Source organism: Homalodisca vitripennis, chromosome 5 (assembly GCF_021130785.1).
Source record: "Homalodisca vitripennis isolate AUS2020 chromosome 5, UT_GWSS_2.1, whole genome shotgun sequence".
Taxonomy (NCBI): Eukaryota; Metazoa; Arthropoda; class Insecta; order Hemiptera; family Cicadellidae; genus Homalodisca; species Homalodisca vitripennis.
In genome coordinates, this window is record NC_060211.1 from 36,389,620 (window position 1) to 36,411,765 (window position 22,146).

Below are 22,146 nucleotides of genomic sequence, written 5' to 3' on the forward strand. Positions count from 1 at the left end.
ATATCAAGCGAATATATTTGAAATAGCAAAGTATTACTTATAATCTACGATTTCCTTCATGCTTTGTGTGTGAAAAAATTTGAATAAAAGTGTTATTATTGACGAAGATAGTGCGTCTACCAAATAATTTTGCAATTCTTAGATTGGCTATATTAATATATAGTACCTCAATTCTTGAACACGGCATAATTGAGTGTCGTTTATGCTTTTATCCAGCATTATTTATGCAAAGTTAGACTGATCCCTGACACTTGGCACCTTACTTAAAGAGTGGCACCTCCAATATTTTGACACCTATTTGTGTCGGAGATATTTTGCAGATTTTCATTCACACTTATTAGACACTGATGGAACATTAAGAAGATTTACATTACCAACCGGAAAGTTTATTTGTTATCAATAAACTAATAGTGTACCTTAAAGAGATAAATATAATGGCTATACGTGCCCAATTCTGATGGGATTTATAGATTAACGGTAATCAGAATCAAAGAGAAAAATACTAGCTGTAACCGATGGAGGTCTCGAAAAAACCAAATATCTCTGTATTTCAAGGACCATAAGGTAATTCCGAATAGCTCGGTTGATATAGGCATATTTATTAGTAATATTCAGAAGGAAACATCCATACATGTTCATGATATATAATATAAGACACATTTAAATGGACTGCATATTTAAACAAATTTGTACTTCACGTAGCCTAAAATATTTTTCACATGTTAGAAAAATATGTGTATTTCTTTGTATTATTAATGAACTGCAGCAAAAAAATCTAAACTAATGGAAATAGAGTTTTCAATCTTATATCCACGTACTATTGTTATTTATAATTAATGGATACTATTATTATTTATAATTAACATAATTATCACTATTGGCATTTTTAATTATTGTTATGGACTATTGAATGGAATACTGTTACTAAAATACTAACAACTTTTTCATTCGTCTAGAATATGATTTTGACCAAGTCCTCTACTAACGTCGCATATTATTGTGAAAATTATTAAGACATTGCAATTAAACGTCTTAATCAGTTATTTTTCGACACTCTGAAATAAAAATTTTATTTCTTAAATAGTAACTAAGGAAACTGGTGTGTATATTAAGAATAGGATACAGTGAGATAATGCAGTAACAGCATAAACTCCTATTATAACATGACAATAAGCTGGCGTATGTCCTGCAGGTATAACGTATCCTTTAGGTCGTGTTACATTGGACATCATTGTATGACCTAACTATCTCATTAGACGTTATGTAGAGCTTGCCATTTGCTGCGGGAATACATGGTTCTGTCATTAGTTACTAAAAGTTTTTCATGAGCAATAAAAAACTGATTTTGATGTTTCGTAAAATTACACATTGTAAACAAAGCATATTTTATAAGCATTTATTTATTTACATTTGAAGTGATGCGTAATGTTAATGCAAACTATTTATATAAAAAGAAATTTACTATAGAATATCTTATAAATAAAATTAGACTGTAAGAAATAAATGTTATTTTATAATCGGCCGCAGCATAAACAGGGAATAATATGTTTACTACACATCATGTAGCGACACACCACTAGAAACTGCTTTCCTTCATCTACACTGTAATGTTGCAAGCAATAAGTACGTTATCACAGTCTCCGCAGAACGTAATAACGTGTATACTGCAATATGTAACTTCAGGCCATAACAATACGGTCCTCTGTGGAGTACTCGGAGACAAACTGAACATTGTTATGGATCATCTCAGTATGTCACAATAAACTAGTTTAATCGTGTTGTTTGAATGTTTTCAAGTACGCACATATATCAGATATGTTTTTAATTAAAACTAAATAATTTGATTTTGTGATTAATTAATTAGAAAGAAAGTTTGGATTTAGTGTAAAATGTAAGTGGCATTACAATAATGTTACTATTTATTTTATAACAATCGTTGAACTTGATCATAGAGTAGTTATAGGGACTCATAAGCTGACAAAGAGTGCTAGATTTAAGAGAAAAAGAGGGAATATTCGAGCGACCTTATGTTCATATTTGCATATTGCTACTCTTATATCACAACACATTTATATTACAAAAGTTTTCATTGAAATTTTAGATTATTTTTATTCGCCCACATCTCAATAGGTTGATTTGTAGAGTAAGGCTAGTTAGATTTCTAAAATTGTAGCATGATATTTATATATGATCCATTAGACTTAATCATACCAAGTTGAGGCGGAGAACGAATCCATCAATTGCCAAAGCCAAAGTTACGAGCCACAAGGAATAAACTCTAGAATAGTTACTGTTGGAGGGTAGCGAAGGAGGAGACGATTACAACAGAACGTGCCCATGCCTTAATCAATAGCTTATTACTTTGGGTTTCAACGTCTCTAAATGTCCTGTGTGTAAAATTAAACCTTCACCTATTATTATTATTATTGTAATAGTATTTATTATCTATTTAAGCACAATATAATTGAAAACTTTTAAAATTTAACCCTCTTAATATGGAGAGCTTTTGGAACAAGTTCAAATTTAAAGCTTCATCTCTCTTATTCAACCCTCTTACTGCTAGTAGTTCTTTATAGAACATTAGATACTGTTTTAATAGTTATTGAACTTGAAATCTACTATTATGGTTTTAGTATAATTATAAATGTCTTGCAATACATAAATAACACAAAATTACTGAATATTACAATATTATGACATTAAAATCTGAAATGGCTGATTTGAGTTGTACAAGAACACTTTTATAAACTGTTTTGTTCACACATTTATTTAAGAGTATTATTTTAGATATTGATAATTATTATTATTCAGATATATTCAATTATTTTTCGATATTGCAAGAATATAATATAGCTAATAAATACTAAATAGGTGTGTGCATCATGGATAATATATTTGTGACCTGAGGTAATGAACTGCCAAACGCTATCTAACCTCAACGTATTGTTATTGAAATAGTATTATCAATTTAAGAACAGAAATAAATTAAACTACAAAATTTTGACTTTCCTCTGGAAATGGTGCGCTTTTAAATCTAGATAAAATTTTTCAACGTCATTCTCCTTATTTTAACCCTCTTACTGCTAGCGAAGGCTCTTTGGAACGTTAGATATTGTTTAAATGGTTCTTGACTTCTTAAGATCTATTACTCGTATTATAGGTTTTATTAATAATATATGTCTTTCCACACAAAAATAACACATAACGAGTATTTTCTTTCAATATTAAAGACAAAAAAATGCTAAACAGATGTTTTCAGTGGTATAAGAACATTTTTTTTAATGTTTTGTTTACACATTTATTTAAAAGTATTATTTTAGATATTGCTAATTCGTTTTCAGATATATACAGTCGTTTACAGATATATACAATAGTTTACGATATTACAAAAATGTAATATAGGCGATAAATGATAAACAGAGCAATAGGTATCTACCAAATCATGTATCTGAATCATGGATACTAAATTTATCACCCAAGGTAATGGCTGCCAAACGCTGTTAAGGACGTTTAGCAAGGTATCTCAGTTATGTGAGGTTTTACATTGTAATTTAATTTTGTGTGTTGTTATTTATTGATGATAGCATCTTTCTTCAGTAGCAGTCCCTCACCCACTACAGTAGGAGGAGTATTCACCTTTACCACTTTTTCAAGGACCTGTAACGCACCGACCGGAGCTACCTCCTCAAACCAGGGAACAATCATTTCCAGCGACAGGCCAGTCAATGTGATTGTTTTTCACTTAGAATGAACAATCTCTAACCTGGACTTTAAAGTTGTTAGCGTACCAGTCAGATATTGTTTTGAGTGACAGTCCATTATCGTAGGCTACTTATTATTTTTAATTGTATGTTTATTTATTACGTTTTTTACATATGAGGGAAAAGATAGATTTCAATCTTCGGAACTCAGTGTTATACATTTTATATGTTGGCATATGTCGAAAATCTTTTTATTCTTTCAAACTATACATCGTCAATAAAAACGTAAGAGTATAGTCCTATTACAATATCTTAAACTCTAAAATATAATGTAAAAACAATATCGCTTATAAAAATCAAAGTTAGTTAAGGAATATGTTTGGATTTTGAGACAGAACTCGCACCTTCTGAGACACTTTTTTTATCCATAACAAATGTTATATGTTGTCTGGCTCTAATTACCTAGTCTTGAGTGAAACTTTTCTCTGGTTTATAATTTCCTTCCCTTTTTACTTGGGAAACTAATCTGTCAACGGAGGGTTGTTAGTTTTCTATCTACCTTATCAGTTATTTAATTTGATTGGTAGAGGTATTCTACAATTTTCGCTATTAGACATTTGATATGTAACATTTTTCTGCAAGATAAATATTGTATTTGAAAACCTGAAAAGTTTACATCGATTGTTTTAACTAATTAAACTCTACTTGAAAATTGTAATTATTTATCCAAACTGTACTTTCAGCAACTTAAAAGAGAATAACTTTGAAGAGATACAAAACTATGTAAAGCTTACCATCACGCAGTACTGTAAAAATGTACCGAAAAATCATTTGAGATCTTTTGCAAATAAACGAACATTGTACACACACATAATTTAATCTGTAATTTTCCAACTATTTCTAATTGTACACTTTTAATATTATCGGGGGTTTGAAATATAAATGAGTACGGTTGATTAATCTACACATATTTCTAAATTGAAAATAATCCGCATGAGATGGACTAGAGCTAACTTATTAATTAGTAAACATAGTTTAGGTAAAAAAAAAAGCATTTCTGTTGAAGATTAGAGAAAACTCATACACGAGCTCTCCTCGTTTGATTAGATTGCACTATTAGTAAACAACGCCATCAGTATGTATTACTTTATAAACAGATATAACATATTTCTTTACCTAATCAAACATCATATATTTGAACCAATAGTAACTTTCCAATTCCATAGAAATATTATGTATACATATTATATGTTTACCTAATATAAAATTTCGAATATCCTCATCATAGTATGTTTAGTATGTAAACTTGTTACAATTTTAAATTATTTTATTTAAGGGTCACTAATACAGTATGTTTAGTAACTTAGAAATTTTCCGATCAAACTGTCGTAAATTGCATGTTTGCTTGAATGTTTTGTTATTTTCAATATATCAAGGCAAACACTGGAGTAAAATACTCGTATTACAGAAGTAGTTGAGTGTTATATTAGATACAGTTTTATTAAAAGAGATAAAAAATTAAGAAATTAAATTTTAAACCAAACATAAAAACCATTTAGGCTCCATTTTGTATATTATTAATATGTTTATAACTTGTTTTAAACATCATGGTTTTGTTAATATATTTTAAACTATTGTGTCATAGGGGCTCTCCTACCAACTACAAATAATGATTGAAGGCTGCAACATGATTAACATTATTGTATATATTATAAGATTAAATATGTTTGTCAATGTTTTCACTAAACGACACTACTGGCTGGAATGTCAGTGAAGTCTGCCAATGGTGCGACTGAAATTTCATATCTATCTGCCTGTCCATGATATTTCAAAAACGAATTGGCCTATATACTTGAAATTTTGTATAAACTTTTATTTAAATATTACCGACACTGAGTTTCACCATGGTACATGTCACTTTTTGCCACTTCACATAAAACTGTTGTTGGTTAAAGTACTCATACTGCCTCACTTTTTCTTACTGTAACAGTGTAATGAACGACATGACTGTGGCTTTGGGTGAAAAAACTCCAGAGAACCCAAAATTATTGTATGAGATATGCATTTGATCTCAGGAGAGATGAACATATAACACCCTATTATATTAATTCAAAGATTTTGAAGTTGAATGACCTCAGATCAATAAAAAATCTTAACATTGGTCCATTCAATTTTAAATTCTGGCTTTCCAAATTATTTCTTAAACGATTTCCAATTTGTCTCTCAAAGTGGTGTGGATAGAACTCGCTCTGGTTCGTCTGTGCTCCGCATGCCGTTGCACAGAACTGCTGTATATGACAAGTCTTTTGTAGTAACGGCATGTCGTCTGTGGAATTCCCTTCCTCGTAGTATAACATCCTTGGAGAGTCGTCCTCGGTTCGTGGCGTCGCTGAGGGAGCACTATCTGGGGCGGATGGTTGGGGCGGGGTCGGCATAGGTCTCTTCGCTGCGGTTGCACTGGCATGAGTTGAGTGTGAGATGTGTGAGTGGTTTGAGTTGTGTTTCTTATATGCATTATATACAAGTACATGTTATTATTTTGCGTGTGAGTATGTGATTATAAATATGTTTATATACCTTTTTTATCGTTATACATTTTTTATTTTATATTCTTAAATAAAGTTGTACTTTTTGTTCATATTGAAAATGTTTACAATACAATATTTAGTTTTATTATTATTTAGAAATGAAAATATTTTGTTCTAGTTTGTATATGAGGTTAAATGTAAGAAAGGGCCATGAGGCCCTAATTTCGCCTCAAATAAAGAAATATTTCATTTCATTTCACGGTATAGTACATTGTGTTATTATTACTCGATCTCTGTAATGCTATATCTCCGGTCACAAATCAGAGGATCAATTTGTAATACTCTCCTGCACCTTCTTGTATGTCAGAATTATGAGATAAATAAAAGGATACTATTGTAATACTTCTAGATTGACAGCCTTATTGTACCTTTTTCCTTTTGAATTGAGCATGTCTATACAGTTTTTGTATGTTATCCCAAATAATGTGTTACTTATCTTGCCAGGATGTGAACGTTAATTGGAGGTATTCAAACAGCAGGGTAGTGATATACTCGTATTTTGAAAGTATATAGAGCAAGTTTCAAAACATTTTCTTTTTAACGATGAGACAAACTATTACACCAGAACTTTTTAATATATAGAAATATACATCTCACTAACAAAGATAATTGCTATAAGTTTTTTTTTATTTTTTAGCCTATCTAGCCTTGCATTCGTCATGCTAAAGCAATTATAACAATACTCTGTATTTTAATGATATAAAACAATATTCTATATTCCTTGTTTAGAAGCATTAAAAATTATTAAAGGCTTTAAAATTATATACCAAGCAGTGAAGGAAAATACAGGGTGCGACAAGACTAAATACACCCCTATAACAGTCTAACAGTTCTGGGAATCCTAATAGAAACTAAAGACAGTCCATAACAGATAACACTATGATTCCGTACGCCATTAGAGTTTGACGGAGTTACCTTTAACCTACCCTGATGAGTATATTTGAAATAAATAATATTTACTAAAAAAAATCATCCTTCATTGAGAATGACTTGTAACCCTTTCTGTCTGTACAAGTTATACCCAAACTCTAGAAAGTATATTTTGCGAGAAGCGCCATTGTCAGCATAGCTCCAAAAGTTACAGCCCCGCACGCAGACATCAGATCAGACGACATTATGACTTCTAGCACCGTTCGGCAATTTATAGAAATGGTTATAAAAATAATAATAATGGGCAGTTGGCCTATTTTTTAGCCCATCCTGTTGATTTAATCTTATGTCAAGATGAAACGTAATTATAAATAATTAAGTGATTGTGTGTCTGAGTAGTTCAATATAGTTTAGTATTACAACGTGTTACATTTTCAGTTACAAAAACCCACACACCATTCGTTACTCCGTCACATTGTCTGACAGTTATTTAATAACAAATTAAGGAGACGTGTAGCTCGAAACTTAGTATCCTAACATCACACAATTAATTGTTAGAGCTTTACTGGTATATATCAGGAAACAATCGAGGTAAGACTTGATATTTTGAATGAAGCTTCCTTTATATGTAGGTATCTTTCAATAACAGCGCATGTGACACCTTGTGATTTGGTTGACCATCAGTCAATACAATTGCATTGTTCTTGTGGGTAACCATGACAACTAAAGGAAGTTTTTTTAAATGATTGTTTTAAAATAATTGTGTATAACCATAATGGAATTTTAATATCTGCCATAGTAACACATTTAGCCAAATAATGCTCACCAAAATCTCATAGTATTACATCCAACATCATCAAACATGATTTTGATTGTGTATAAATTAATCTTTTAGTCAGATTTCAGGTCAATATGTCAAATATTTCTCGGGATATCTCTAAACACTCAGTCAAATAAAAAGGAAAATTATGTCATTTAAAACGAATTGGGGCCAAACGTGTTAGAAAAAACTTAAACATCTGAATTTTAGCAGAACTATATGGGAATAACGTATGATATTAAAATTTTTGGAATGATTACGAGAAAATAGTGAAATAGTATAGGATATATTTAGGGCCGTCGTCAATGTGCCAGATATGTTATTTTATATTTTAAGTAAGTAAGACGCATTTTAGTTAGGAATATTTAGTTACACAATTTTCCGGGATTCCACTAAGTTGGATCCCAGAACTTGTTGCACACCGAATCCTCAGAGTGTAACCACTATAGACTTAATATTATATCGACAATCCAGGATCTTATTTCCCTTAACACTTATTTTTTGAAAATTAAGTAATCAAAGTGAAATAATTGTGTTTTTAAACATTCGTGTTGTAGTATAAGTACGCAGTAAAGTTTATATGTTTTCAAGTTGATCTCAGTTTAGAGCATAAAGTATACACGCATTTATCTTTAAACAATAAACTGAAATCTAAAATTGTCTAAAATAAAATAATGTTATGTTAAACATCAACCTAAACCTTAGAGCAATCTAACAAAGTCCAATAAATATTACCATAAAAGGTTAGTTTTATTACTTTGAAACCTCAAAGTATGATTTTATCCCAAAAACTCTTAAAATCAGAGAATAGTGTAATGATACGCTAATTTTAAATGAATTCTGGATGAGTCCTCCCATGTAAAACTGTCTCGTTGTTCTAATTAATTAACATCACTGCCCCTGTATAATCTGGCTTTTTGCATTTAACATTCCGTATTAAAATGGATTAAACTACGCTGTGTTGTACATTTAATTCGTAATTATTGGTAAAGATAGAGCTAGTTGTTTTAGAAACTAACAGTCAATACTACGAGGTATTTATCAGCTGAATTTGCGGCTAAGCTACTCTACATTATTTAACTTGAAAACTGAATGCCTGGTAGTGACTTCAAGTATACCACTATGATTGCCTCTATATTCAGATAATCCGGGTTCCGAGAGCCAAGTTGACAATAAGGACGGAACTTGGTTTTTATTTAAATTGATGGAGAGATTGTTTTTAGGAGGCAAACTGAGTGTCAGACGCACTATTTTTGGTGAAGGTCAAATATTACTTGCTTATATTGGATCATATTTCTAAAAGTTTTACAGACTTAAAACCTAACCTCAGACATGTAAATTAATAAAATAATGTTAAATCAGCTTCTGCTAACCTTTACTTACATGAGTGGTGACTTTCAGTTTCGTAAATATTTACTTGTATAACTGCAAAATAACTATTATGTAAGTATACGCTGATCTCTGTTTTAAGTGTATCAAACTATAGTAATGTATTATGAGATATAATTAAAGTTTCATATTTAAAACTCTTTCGATGATCTCAAGTTGAAAAATGTATCAAAACTAGCATGGGTGGCTATCGAGTTATTTTTATAAAAAGTGTTTCTATTGATTATGAGCAAAACCACCAGGATGTGTATATATACAGCAAACATTGCCCATGAACTATTGTTCGGAAATCACCTGACTAAGGAAAGCCAATAGTCGCTTTGGCTGATTATATTATATTATATATAAAGAACACAAAGTATTGCGGTAGATCCTTTCCGATATTACTTGGTTCTTACGAATTGAATAAATATGTAAACTAATTTATAAAGTTTTATAATAAATAAATACGAAAGTATAAAATTTTTTACTGTAGCTGATTGTAATTTTCTAGTTTTCGTTCTAAGAAAATTCTTTTTAACTCAAATCCTTTGTACAACTATGCAATCTTTTAATTTATAAGGTTTAGATTGAGATAAATAGTAAACATTCTAGGGTACACTATTGTAAATTGTAAATAAAGATGAAATGAGAGTTTAGAAATTATTTCATGTTACACCCTCATAATGAGTTCATACATTTGTGAATCTCTTAGATGGAGTATAAATAGATGATATATAGAGTCTACTATAAAATATTATTAAATTTATTGGACCTTTATATGTTAAAATACAATGCATACATACTGTATATTTATTAAAATATGTAAAACAATGTAAATTAAGATATGAATTTACGTATATTACTTTGCTATAACTGTCATTTATATAGTTTCTGAAATAATTTACAATAGACTTAAACGTAAAGTTGTTTGTCCTATATTAGTAAAATTTTGCTCAGATAAATGTGCACACAAAGTACTATCAAGTACAGTTGAATTCCTACGAATAATTCGCTGTTGAAAATTGCTTAAAAGCAATGCAGCGAACACGGACATCTGCTACATTTGAACTGAGCAAAGGCGACATTTCATGTCAGAGAGTACGGTGAGACGTTGAATCTTTGAAAATATCCTGTCAAGACCTCGTTATAATCGCGTCATCACGAGTCCTGAGTACATTATCTTTTCTTCAGAAGGGTTTTATTCACTGATCTTAACGATTTATCCATTAGAGACTAGTAAGGGTTGTACAAATTTGGCCTTGACACCATTTTATAGGAATTCTGTCAAACATAACTGAATAACCTTATTTACTTTATAGAGAACAATTACTTATTTTACAATTACTAAAACATTCTTTATAATTTGCAAACGTATTGTATATATAAAACTTTAAAGTATTATTAAACCCTACTCATGATAATCATATTTGGATATATTGTAGAGATTGTGTAATGTTGTAGTTTATAATTCAGCTTATCTAAATAAGTTAATGAAAAAGTTTATTGGTATGCCAGAAATGTTTTGTTTCATCAATAACCACTATTTAGTGTGTTGGAAAAGTTTATTTACATTGCAAATGTTTTAATAAATACAATGCAATATTTAATATTAACCTTCATGCCTATGCAAGTAGGTATTTTATCATACAGCATTACACAAAATTTATTCCAGCTTATAAAATAATTTTGTATACAAATATTATTGCATTAAATCAAAACTGTGAGTGAGGATTAAACTAAAAGTTTTTGGGAATTTGAAAACTTTTAATATTTCTTGTTTTGATGTATTGAATCACCCATGCGACATGTATACTAGAATGTAGGATACTAGAATATTGTAGAGACTACGTCACACTGTATTCACTGGTAAGAAACGATAACAGGAAGTTGTCCAATTGAACATTAGGACTTGTAGTAGAGAAGTTGCCTGAGTCTTTAGGTATATATTTTGTAATTTGCATCCTTCGTCTGACTGCACTTATAAAGTAAACTACTATCTAAACTTTCTAGCGTTGCTACATTCCGAGCAAGTAGTTGTGGTAATGATTATATATTAAAATACAAGTGAATTTCTCAATTCACCTTTTACAGTTACCATTCGATTTGAAGTACACACCAACAATGCTGAATGCAGACATCTAGAATATACAAGCATCTTCTTCCAGAGTATTTGTGGGAGTTTGGAATTCAGAAATTCGTTGACCCATTTGTGCACTATATCTAAAACTTTTGTTGTACTTCAGAGAAACGAATTCAAAGCAAAAGCACTAGTAATCAGCATTACTGTTTAAATATTACACTTCGCATCCTTGGCTATGGTAACTTTTCTGGTCTGTGGCAAACTACGTGTAACTTTGGCTGTAACTTCAAGTATAATTTCAGTTTTAAATTTATCAAGAAGCATACATAGATTTTGTATAAAATTAACAATATTTTACTAATAAAAAACGTTTCGTCACAATCACAGACTATAAGAATACTTGCTCATGGAAGGGGAGTTTATAATAGAAACGAAAACGATACGGTTAATAAGTTTTGTTTATTACAAGCAATTATTTACATAAATGAACATCAGGCAAGAAAATTAAACTGCGTGAATGCATTGAATAGACTTTTGAACAAAATATAATCCTAACCGAACTTAACCTACCCTACATTAACCTAAATTTATCAAATCTAACCTAACCTAACCTTACATTACCTAGCGTTCATCAATCAACCATCATGTTATTTTGATCATTGATATTACATAAAATCATATCAGTACAGTAACGTATAGAAAAAGGGATGTAGGCTAATCAAGACTCAAACTCCATTCATAGTCAGATGATTATTTATAAGCAATGTAGCTGTAATAGAAGCTTACTTCCGATTGTAGAGCGAAGGAGAAATCAATTTCTGGCTAAGCCCCGTGCCTATATATGTCTCAAACTTTCCACAATAAATTGACTGAACCTCTCTCCCTTTTGTTTTGATGTAAATATCTTGTTTAAAAACTCTACGACACATAAATGGAAAATACTCTTCAATATTAGCTTGTAATAATATCTATATAAAGGAATCCATCGTGTTGCGAGTAGATTTTATAAGTGTGGTGTGAATTACGTAGGATGTGGCAAATATAATTTTAATATAGTCTCTTTTCATATAAAAATCTGTCTAATTAAATAGTTTCTAATTGATATAACATATACAATTCATGAATCCCTTGTTTGAGTTACATGATAATGGATAACGATGAAAAATATTTGAACCGTCCAAATTAAATACTGTGTAACTCTTTTTAATTGTAAATGTAGATATTCTTGGCCTTCTGTCGTATTTTTAGCTAATATTATCTTTAGAAATATACTTATTTTTAAATTTTAAATTATATTCCTTATAACTTAAAATCACACTACTTAAATAATGTTAGGCAGACACATCAAAAAATATTTCATAATTATAAATCATTCAATTCATGAATTCTTTTATTTGAGTTAAATAATAATTGTTAACGATTAAAAATATTTGATACGTTCAAATAAAATATTCTGTAACACATTGGAGTAGTCAGTACTTATATGTTCGACCTTTGGTTATAATTTCGCCACTTAAGTCTTGTTTAATATCGGGATTTATCTTTAGAAATATGTCTATTTTTAAATTACGAATTGCATTCCTTATAACTTAAAATCAAACTACTTAAATCATTTTAGGCAGACAGATCCAAAAATATATAATTTCACTGCATTTGTTGTATATTATTTTTATCAGTAGTTTTATTCATGTGCTACAAATGATATAATCAAAAAAGGTCATAGAGTTTTATATTTTAAAGATAATAGTTACGATAAAATTATTTCAATCGATTCTTGAATAATTTGTAAATGAGCACACCTTTGTACTTATGAGAATGTTTCATTTAATTAAATAGATAGTATATTTTGAAAATATAAATATAGCAATTATTTTTATTATATAGTCAGAATTAGCTACTGTAAATAGTGAACGAAATACACCAGTACTAACATTTTTGCACTTCCTTTATTTAGTATAAAAGTATTAGGAATTTGGGATAAAAATATAATCGTGCATAAAACGGATAAGTTAAATGTTTGGTTTCGGATTGCAAAAACAGATTACAATGGGATTCAATGAATATGTCTATATAAGTAGTCAATTTTTTAAAATTCTTTGAGCAGCAAATACAACTAGCCCAACCATTTCATCCTTATCTCATATAGCCATCTCATAGAGAGCTCAAAGTGGATTGGGAGCTGGAGAACCAGATCAGGTACTCCTTCTGACTGATTCCTTTTATTATTTGGATAGTGAAATTTGTGTGAAAGTAACGGAATTTCAAAATATTTCTCTCTTTGCACCGAACAAAATATTCTTAACAGATCATCGTTTACAAATTTAATGTCATAAATTTAGAAACTATTGATGTAATTCGTTTTGAGACCATGATCAAAATTACTCGTAACCTCAGTATTTAGTATTATAAAACAATACAAGATATTGTAGAATCGAAAAATGTGTTCAAATATAAGCACTAGTAACAGAAATGTAATTATATAACCTATTTTTTGTGCAACTGTATCTTATTATGACCAATTTAACTCTATTATTATGACTTTATCTTTATGACTAAGTATAAACATAATAAAGATCATGTTAAAGGGAATTTATTTGAAATAAAGAATCCTACAATGAAAAACTGAAATAAAAGTCGTCGATTTTACGTATTGTATTTGAAAACAATTTTAAATGCCCTCTACTTAATAAACCATACAAACGTTTAGATTTAAGATAAGTATACGACTAGAGTTGCATAAAGTTGTAAAGTTAAACATTTGATGATGTTGTGACATGTTCTTTCAAAGAATTCGTATTTTTTCATTAATTTAGGTTTCATACCAGTGTTAAAATAATAAATATCCACACTAAGTTACTGTAAAATTGTGTTGCATGTGTTGGAGTAGCTACGCTTCATGTGTTTGTTATGTAACATTTTAAAATTTGTAAACGTTCTCAGTTTTTTAGAGATTTAATTATTCTGATATTTTGTCGTTTTCATAATTTCACGTTCCATCCTCCAGAGCTATAGTCTTTGCTAATACCCAAAAAGTAATTTAACAGAAATATAAATCACACATATTTTAACATGAAAACCAGTCAAGTTGTCAAAGAATCTTTAAAATATGAAGTTAATAAAAACCAGTTAAAAATCTGTTTGTCTACAGTAGTAATGTTTTATTCTGTAGCGACTAATAATTCCAGCACCAGTTTTTGCATCATCCCTGAATGTTTACTAGGAATGTTTGGTTTCCTGGACTTTTGTCCACAACGATTCAGCACTCTTAGATTAAGGCAAAAAATATATTTAATAAATAATGCTCGCCAACCTAAGAAACTTGAAACTACAAGAATGAGTCAAATGGGAAATTAAGATTCTTTGTCAACCAATTAATTCCTAGATTGTTTATGGTGATTAATACATACTGTATATACGCTATCCCACCAAATGAAGAATGTATTTTAGAGTCGTTTTTATCAATGTACAAACACCAGTCGTACAATTACGTATTTAAAACAGGAAAGTTGCGCGAAAATTAAAGATTAATTATGCAGAACAGTGTAAATTACATAGAATAAATATGTTTCACTTAATCAAAGCTTACAGTTATTTTTAATGATATTGGTTCATGCATGATCAGGTATGATTATAGGCTCAAATACTGGCTTTGGCAGCGCATACAATGTTTCATTTCGATTTAATACTAGTAACTTAGATACATATTGATTATTATATATTTTTTTTAACCAATGCATTAATTATATGAGTAAATGTGTTGTATAAATATATGTAGTAAGAATTTTTCCTTGAGTAATAATGTAATTACTGCATGACAAATAATAACACACTGAAACCGTATCACGCACTCACATACTAACTACTAACTTAATAGTTTCTATAATACTGAAACAGTATTAGTATTGTGGTTCAATACATCCCTTGCCAAAAAACAAAAATAAAAATGTGAGTCAGGTTCTGCTGGAATTTTCCAAGTTATTCCACCACTCGAGTCAACCCCTATAAACAAACTCAAGAGAGGATTCGTAAAGAAACGCTTACGTCGGTTATACCCCTTTCCCCTTCAACAGCTGTTTTTGTAGCAGATTTACTTCAGCAAAAATATCAAAACCAAAAGCATTATTACAGTTTAAACGTATAACGTGGTTTTTGAGAACTTATTCTGCTACTATAGTTGTTAACATATTTTTCATATTAATAACACTGAAATAATTACTCTTATATCTAACGAACTGTGAAATGTTTTCAATAAGAGGATAGTTTCTCATTACATAATGGAAGTATTTTTTCCTAATAGCTAGTCTATATATACTTTATATATATTTCCATTCTCAATATCAAAATGAGGCAATCTTGGTTACTGTATCATGCACATGTCAGTGTCATAATAGATATTCCTCAACCAAATACGTGAATATAAGGAAACAATACAATAATTATATGACATAAGTAATAACCCACTGAAAATAAGTGTTAGTATAAATCCCATGTCACGTTGTTAGGATCACCTTTTATACATTGAACATATTTGGAGATATCTAATATGAATAGCTCAACATTAAACTTGCAAACTTAATACAGTAAGCTTAATAATAAACTTGCTAAGCTCATAAGTTATGATTCCCGACCATTGTTATTTTCTTCAATGCTCAGTGATGAATAAACATGAAAGTAGTTTTAGTACGTGGTTATGTAACATATTGAATAAGTTTCGTCACACATAAAAACTTACTTCAAACTCGTCGTTTTTAATTCCATGTAAAAGTATTTAAAACAAACTATGATCAAAGGGCTATAATAATACTTTCTCCCAAAAATATTGAAATTTATAACAGTTAATTAAAAGCTTGTGTAAAGTATTACTTTAAGTATATTTTAACACTTACACTGTTTACCAATCGCTGTCAAATACAGTCCTAAGTTAATACGTAATAGTGTGCAGCACATAAGGCCCTCTTAATCATTTAACCATTAAAATTATTTTTTATATTTACTTCGCGAGTGCCTATGTCAGAGCAGTCACAGATGTTTGATTTTCAGTCTGAGTTAGAGATAGCTCAGGTTCAAATCTTGTCTGTGACTGAAGCACTTTTTATCAGTACCTTCGACCTTCTACTATATCAACACGCCCCTTTATTCTGATTGATTAGATCCTCGCACAGGCTAGTAGCCCATTAGGACACAAAGAATAAGGCCTAAAAAGGGATCGACCCTTCTTTAAAAGAAAGAAAGGAAAACATATTTCAATTTCATCTGCATGGTAAAATATGTATAGCAGGGGAGCTGTAAGGACAAAATAAATTTTATAATGATGGTAGCATAAGACCGGAAAAGCAGCAGAACTTCGGTAAAGTCTGTATTTCTATTGTCATGGTATAATATGTACGTTTTTGGATTAAAAAGTAACTTTATAAAATAAGTATTATTTACACTGAAAATGTATACTACTATTCGTATATTATGTATAATCACCAATTAATATTACACTAAGAAGAAGATATTTAAAACGGAACTTAATTTAAAAATTATTATTAAATAAAAATAACCCTTTATGTAGCTCTCGTTATTGAAAATTAATGGCTTGACTGAATAGTAATGTTTTGTATATTGTTACAATCATATATCATCGTTGTGTAAAAATTATGACGTTACGAGGGAGAATTTCGTCGTTAACTATGATGGATGACCTTATATGTAAATGTAACCATACACCAAAATTAAATACTAGTGATTATCGATTTGTTAGTTTATTATACACGAATATTGGAATTACGTGTTTGTTTCAGTCCTGAGTAATCTATATATGAGTTTTTCTACAACTATTATTAATATAGTTGTATTAACAAAAGAAGTAAGCGGACAGAACATTTTTTGTGAATCCTTGAGTTAAATGAGAGTTTTTAACGTAAAGATATCTTTTTATATAAAATCGAAATATTTATAGATGCAAACATTCTCAAAAAATAGTCTTTCATTACGTTTTTATATTATTCAATGAATTAAATCCCGTTTATTTATCAAAATCAATAATATTAGAAACGTTAAAAAATATAAAGTGCTCCAAACTCACTTAGCCTAAACACATTTGGAGCTACACTGAAATTAAGGGATTGTAAAGTAATAGCCAAAATTTTATTAAATAAATATGTTTTTAATATGTAATAATTTTAGATTTTTAGACATATATATCTTCTTCTATATCTATATAAATTACGCTTACTATTTTATAGTAATATTATGTATTATATAATATTATATTATATACCAGAATGCTCGTCTATATGTATTAAGGCAAGCGGTATAGAACTCTTTTCTAATATTGCAATATTGTTTTATAGACTGCAGCATTAGATGAATAACGACCATAAAGCAGCTGACCAAGTTCAGTCATTGACACTGACAGTTTCCGCCCAGAGCGAATGTGACAGTCACATGACTATCACCAAACACAGCGTGACAAAGCCCGTCACAACCTGTCTCGACCTGACTTTGTGCAACAGACATCTCGCTCTGCGGTACTTGACATGCTGCTACAATGATACACGTTGACTTGTGCTTCAACCCTGTTAGTTTAATCCTTAAGGTAAAGTTTTAGATAACTAAAGTTTTATTAAAAAATTTCATACGACTAGATATTTATAAAACATTACAGCTTTACACACATGTAATTCACATTAATTTAGGATGGTGCTGTACTTTTTCACCTGAATCTCGTGTTGTGATTACAGCGAAACCCAAAAAATCGGTGGAAATAACATTATAAATTTCTTATAGTAATAAAAAATTACTGAAGGGAATGTAATCTCTTATTTATAAAATAATACTGAAATTTCAATAAGATAAAATAGTCAAAATACTATATTTCAGTATGTTAACACATCTGCCTATGGAGTATTGGTATCATCATTTTTTTAAACAGATATATCATATGGTCCTTTATATGTCCTATAAGGTACCAGTAATACAACGTGGGTTAAAATTACTTTTTTAAAAGGTAAATTTCTAAGTTATATATTGTTAAAGTGGCATGTCAGTCCCTAAAGGATATGTTATATACATACATTAGTAAAATGTAGTTTAACTCCTTCGGTTGTTTTTATTTTTGGGCTTATTACGGAGAAAGTGTTTACATTTCCTTATTAAACGCCGTAATTTCTAATGAATGTAGTGATAATAAGATTTGCGACACTGTCTATATCTTATGTCACAGGTCTAAGACGTTAAAACGTAACATGTTATTTAATCTAAAACCGATTTTACTCCTTCATGTAAAAAGAGAGCCATTACAGGTTCATACAGCCAACATACTAATGTACACAATGCAGTAAACTTCGTAGAACAAGTATGCAAGTGGAATCCGAGCTGGAGAAGAGTTTCACCAGACATAAGTGACGTCATGAAGCTACTACTCGAGATGAGACAAGAAAACAAAGATCAAACTAAAAAACTTGAACTTGGAAAATTCATCGAACTCTGCCATCAAACTATCTCTGAGTTAAGGAAAACTGTGGATTCACAGTCTGAGGCTTTGAACAAGTATAAAGACTTGTATGAACAACTTTTGTTCGAACATAAAAGGCTGCAAATTAAAATTGTTGAGCTGGAAGCCCGTCAAGACGAAGCTGAGCAATACTCTAGACTTAATACAATAGAAATCCATGGGGTTCCTGAGAAAGAAAATGAAAATGTTTTCAGTCTAGTTCAACAAGTCGGAAACAGTCTAAACATACAAGTAAAGGAAGAGATGGTGGATGTCTGCCACAGACTTGGAGGGAAAAGTGGCGAAAGACCCCGAGGCATCGTAGTGAAGTTTACAAGAAGAATAGTCAAGGAAGAGTTTCTACAAAAAAGGAGAGTTAAGAGAAATCTGAATACGTCTGACATTGGTTTCCCAAGCCTAACAAGTGTCATGTATATAAATGAGAGCCTTACACCTACAAGACGGCGGATATTCAACGAAGTACGATCGATCAAGAAAGAAAAAGGATTCACGTTCGTCTGGATACGGAACGGCAAGATCCTGGTCCGACCATCAGAAGGTGACAAGGTGTCAGCAGTGAGCAACTGGAACGACGTGGAGAAGCTGAGGAAGCTGCCGGCAGCAACAGGCTCGCCTCAAGCTCCAGGTAACTAACTCCTCACAGACAACAGTACAAACAGTTCATCATGTTCACATAAATGAATAGTTTAAAATAAACAAGTTTTAAAAATAGTTTGTTTACTACTATTGATAGTTCAGATTTAATAATAGTACATCAAAACATGTAGAATAGTACATCAAAGTTTGAAAAGAAAGCCTGACATTATTGTACTAACAGAAATTTGGATAAGTGACAGTGAGGTGGGTCAGTACAATTTGCCTACTTTCTTGTTAAATTGTTTCAATGTAATAATAAGTACCGTGCGGGGGCGTGGCGGTGTTTGTATCCGACCAATTGAATTGTGTACGTCAGGTTAAAACAACAATTGCGACGGCAGATGTCGTACACCTTCACTTCAAACTTGAACGGGGCATAGCTGTTGATCTTTTAGCAGTTTACAGATTACAGGCGTTCTCAATCAATATGTTTAATGACGAATTTCAAAACACACTAAGCGGTATAAAATCTGCAAATTTTATAGTGAAAGGGGATTTAAATATTAATTTTGTTGGATACATCTATTAGAAGTGTAGAGGACTATTTAATTTTGATGGCAAGTCATGGACTCAACTCACTTGTCAATGAACCCACAAGGATAAATAATCATTCAGAAACCTGTATAGACCATGTTTTTTTGTAGAAGTAAGTTCGATAGCTCTGTTAAGTACACAGCAGAAGTTTTGAAGATAAATATAACCGATCATTGGATGACAGTTTTTTGGGTTTAAATATTAAAAATAATTGTATATCACGTTTAATAAAAAACTGTTTTGAACATGTTTTCAGTAAATTTAAATACACTTAAATTAGTTGTAAGCCAAGAAAACTGGTTGGAAAATATACAACTGTACTTCAATATCCGATGCATTTGAAATGTTCCTGATTAAAATTCAAAGTTATGTTTCAGTCTCTACGAATTGTGTAAACGTTAGTAATAAGTTTTTCAAACCCTGGGTCAATGCAAGTATTGTAAAAGCCGTTAAAAGAAAAAATAATTTGTACAAAAAAGTTGTTAAGCAGCCTAATGATGTGAATTTAAGAAATAGGTACAGGATTATTAACAACAGTTTAAAAAAACCAAATAAAGCGCACTAAACAATTGCATTATTCACATGTTATAGAGTCAAATAAAACCAATACAAAAAACAGTGGAAAACTATAAAGGAATTAGTAGGGGATAAAGTTAAAAACTCAGGTGTAATTCTGGTGAAAAACCACAATGATATTACAACTTCAAACCCGAAAGAGGTGTCTAAACATTTTAAATAATTTCTTTTGTTCAATTGCAGTAGACCTGAGACAAACAATAGAAGCAGAAAACACCAATCCCACTCGTATGAATAGTTGTCACCAAAATATCTTCCAATACTGTGGCAAATAAAAGACTCGATGTTTTTGTATCCGTCTAATAACAAAGAAATAATCAATATAATAAAATCTTTAAAAAATAACAAAAGCTCCTGGTTTTGATAATATTACACCTGTTATCATTAAAGAAATATCCGAATCAATTACAGACGTGCTAGTTTATTTGATAAATCTTAGCTTGTCGACAGGAGAGTTTCCAAAAATTTTAAAACATGCGGTAGTCACTCCACTCTTCAAAAAAAATTACGGATCAGATCCTGGCAACTATCGACCCTATTGCGTTACTTTCAATTTTTTCTAAAATACTTGAAAAAGTTGTTAAGGTGAGGCTAGTGAATTTTCTTACAAAACATAGTTTTTTTATAGTAAAAAACAGTATGGGGGTTCCAAAGTAAGTTAAATACAAGTGCTGCCTTATTGGACTTCATGTCTCAGGTCTACACAGGCATGAATGAAGGAAAAGTGTGCGCTGTATTATTTGTCGACGTCATGAAGGCGTTCGATACAGTGGATCATCGAGTTATTTTTAAATATAATGCATGACGCAGGCATCAGGGGAATTGCTTTGCAATGGTTTTGTTCTTATTTGACAGATAGAACCCAAGTAGTAGAGCTAATAAAACTTTCAGTGAAGTAGGTAAACTAGGTATAGGGATACCCCCAAGGATCAGTTTTGTCTGGCCCTCTTTTTCTAATTTATATTAATAGTTTGTGCAATGGTAATTTCAAGGGTAAGATTGTAGCATTTGCGGATGATACTGCTTTATTTTATAAAGCAGACTCACTAGCACAAGTACAACTGAGTATGCAACATGATGTAAATGCTTTAAGACGGTGGTTTTCTAATAATTTCATGGTAATGAGCCCTAAAACCAAATACTTATTATTTAACTTATGTAGAAAAGTATCCTTTATTTCACCTGTTAAATACCATGTTTTGAGTTGTCATTCTAATAATAATATAGTGTGTAATTGTTCAAACTTAGAACAGGTTGATAGTAATAAGTATCTTGGATTACTGGTAGATTCAAAGTTGAATTGGAAATCTCATATAGCTGAAGTTAAGTCTAAACTAGTGAAGTATGTTAGACTTTTTTATTCTCTTAGAACGGTACGCTATACAGGATTGCTTAAACAAGTTTATTTTGCCTTTATAAATTCTAAAATTGAATACGGTTTAGAAATTTGGGGAGGAACTTATATTACA

At 30.5% G+C, this 22,146-nt stretch overlaps 1 protein-coding gene across 1 annotated transcript; it reads left to right on the top strand.

Moving 5' to 3' along the window:
• Positions 1–18,826: 18,826 nt before the first annotated feature.
• On the top strand, positions 18,827–19,564 carry LOC124363424. The gene has a single exon (XM_046818675.1). The coding sequence runs from the start codon at positions 18,827–18,829 to the stop codon at positions 19,562–19,564; it is 738 nt and encodes a 245-aa protein (XP_046674631.1).
• The last annotated feature ends 2,582 nt before the right edge of the window (positions 19,565–22,146 follow it).

Coding starts and splice junctions, on each gene's coding strand:
- LOC124363424 (XM_046818675.1), top strand. CDS start 18,827: ATGAAGCTACTACTCGAGATGAGACAAGAAAACAAAGATCAAACTAAA.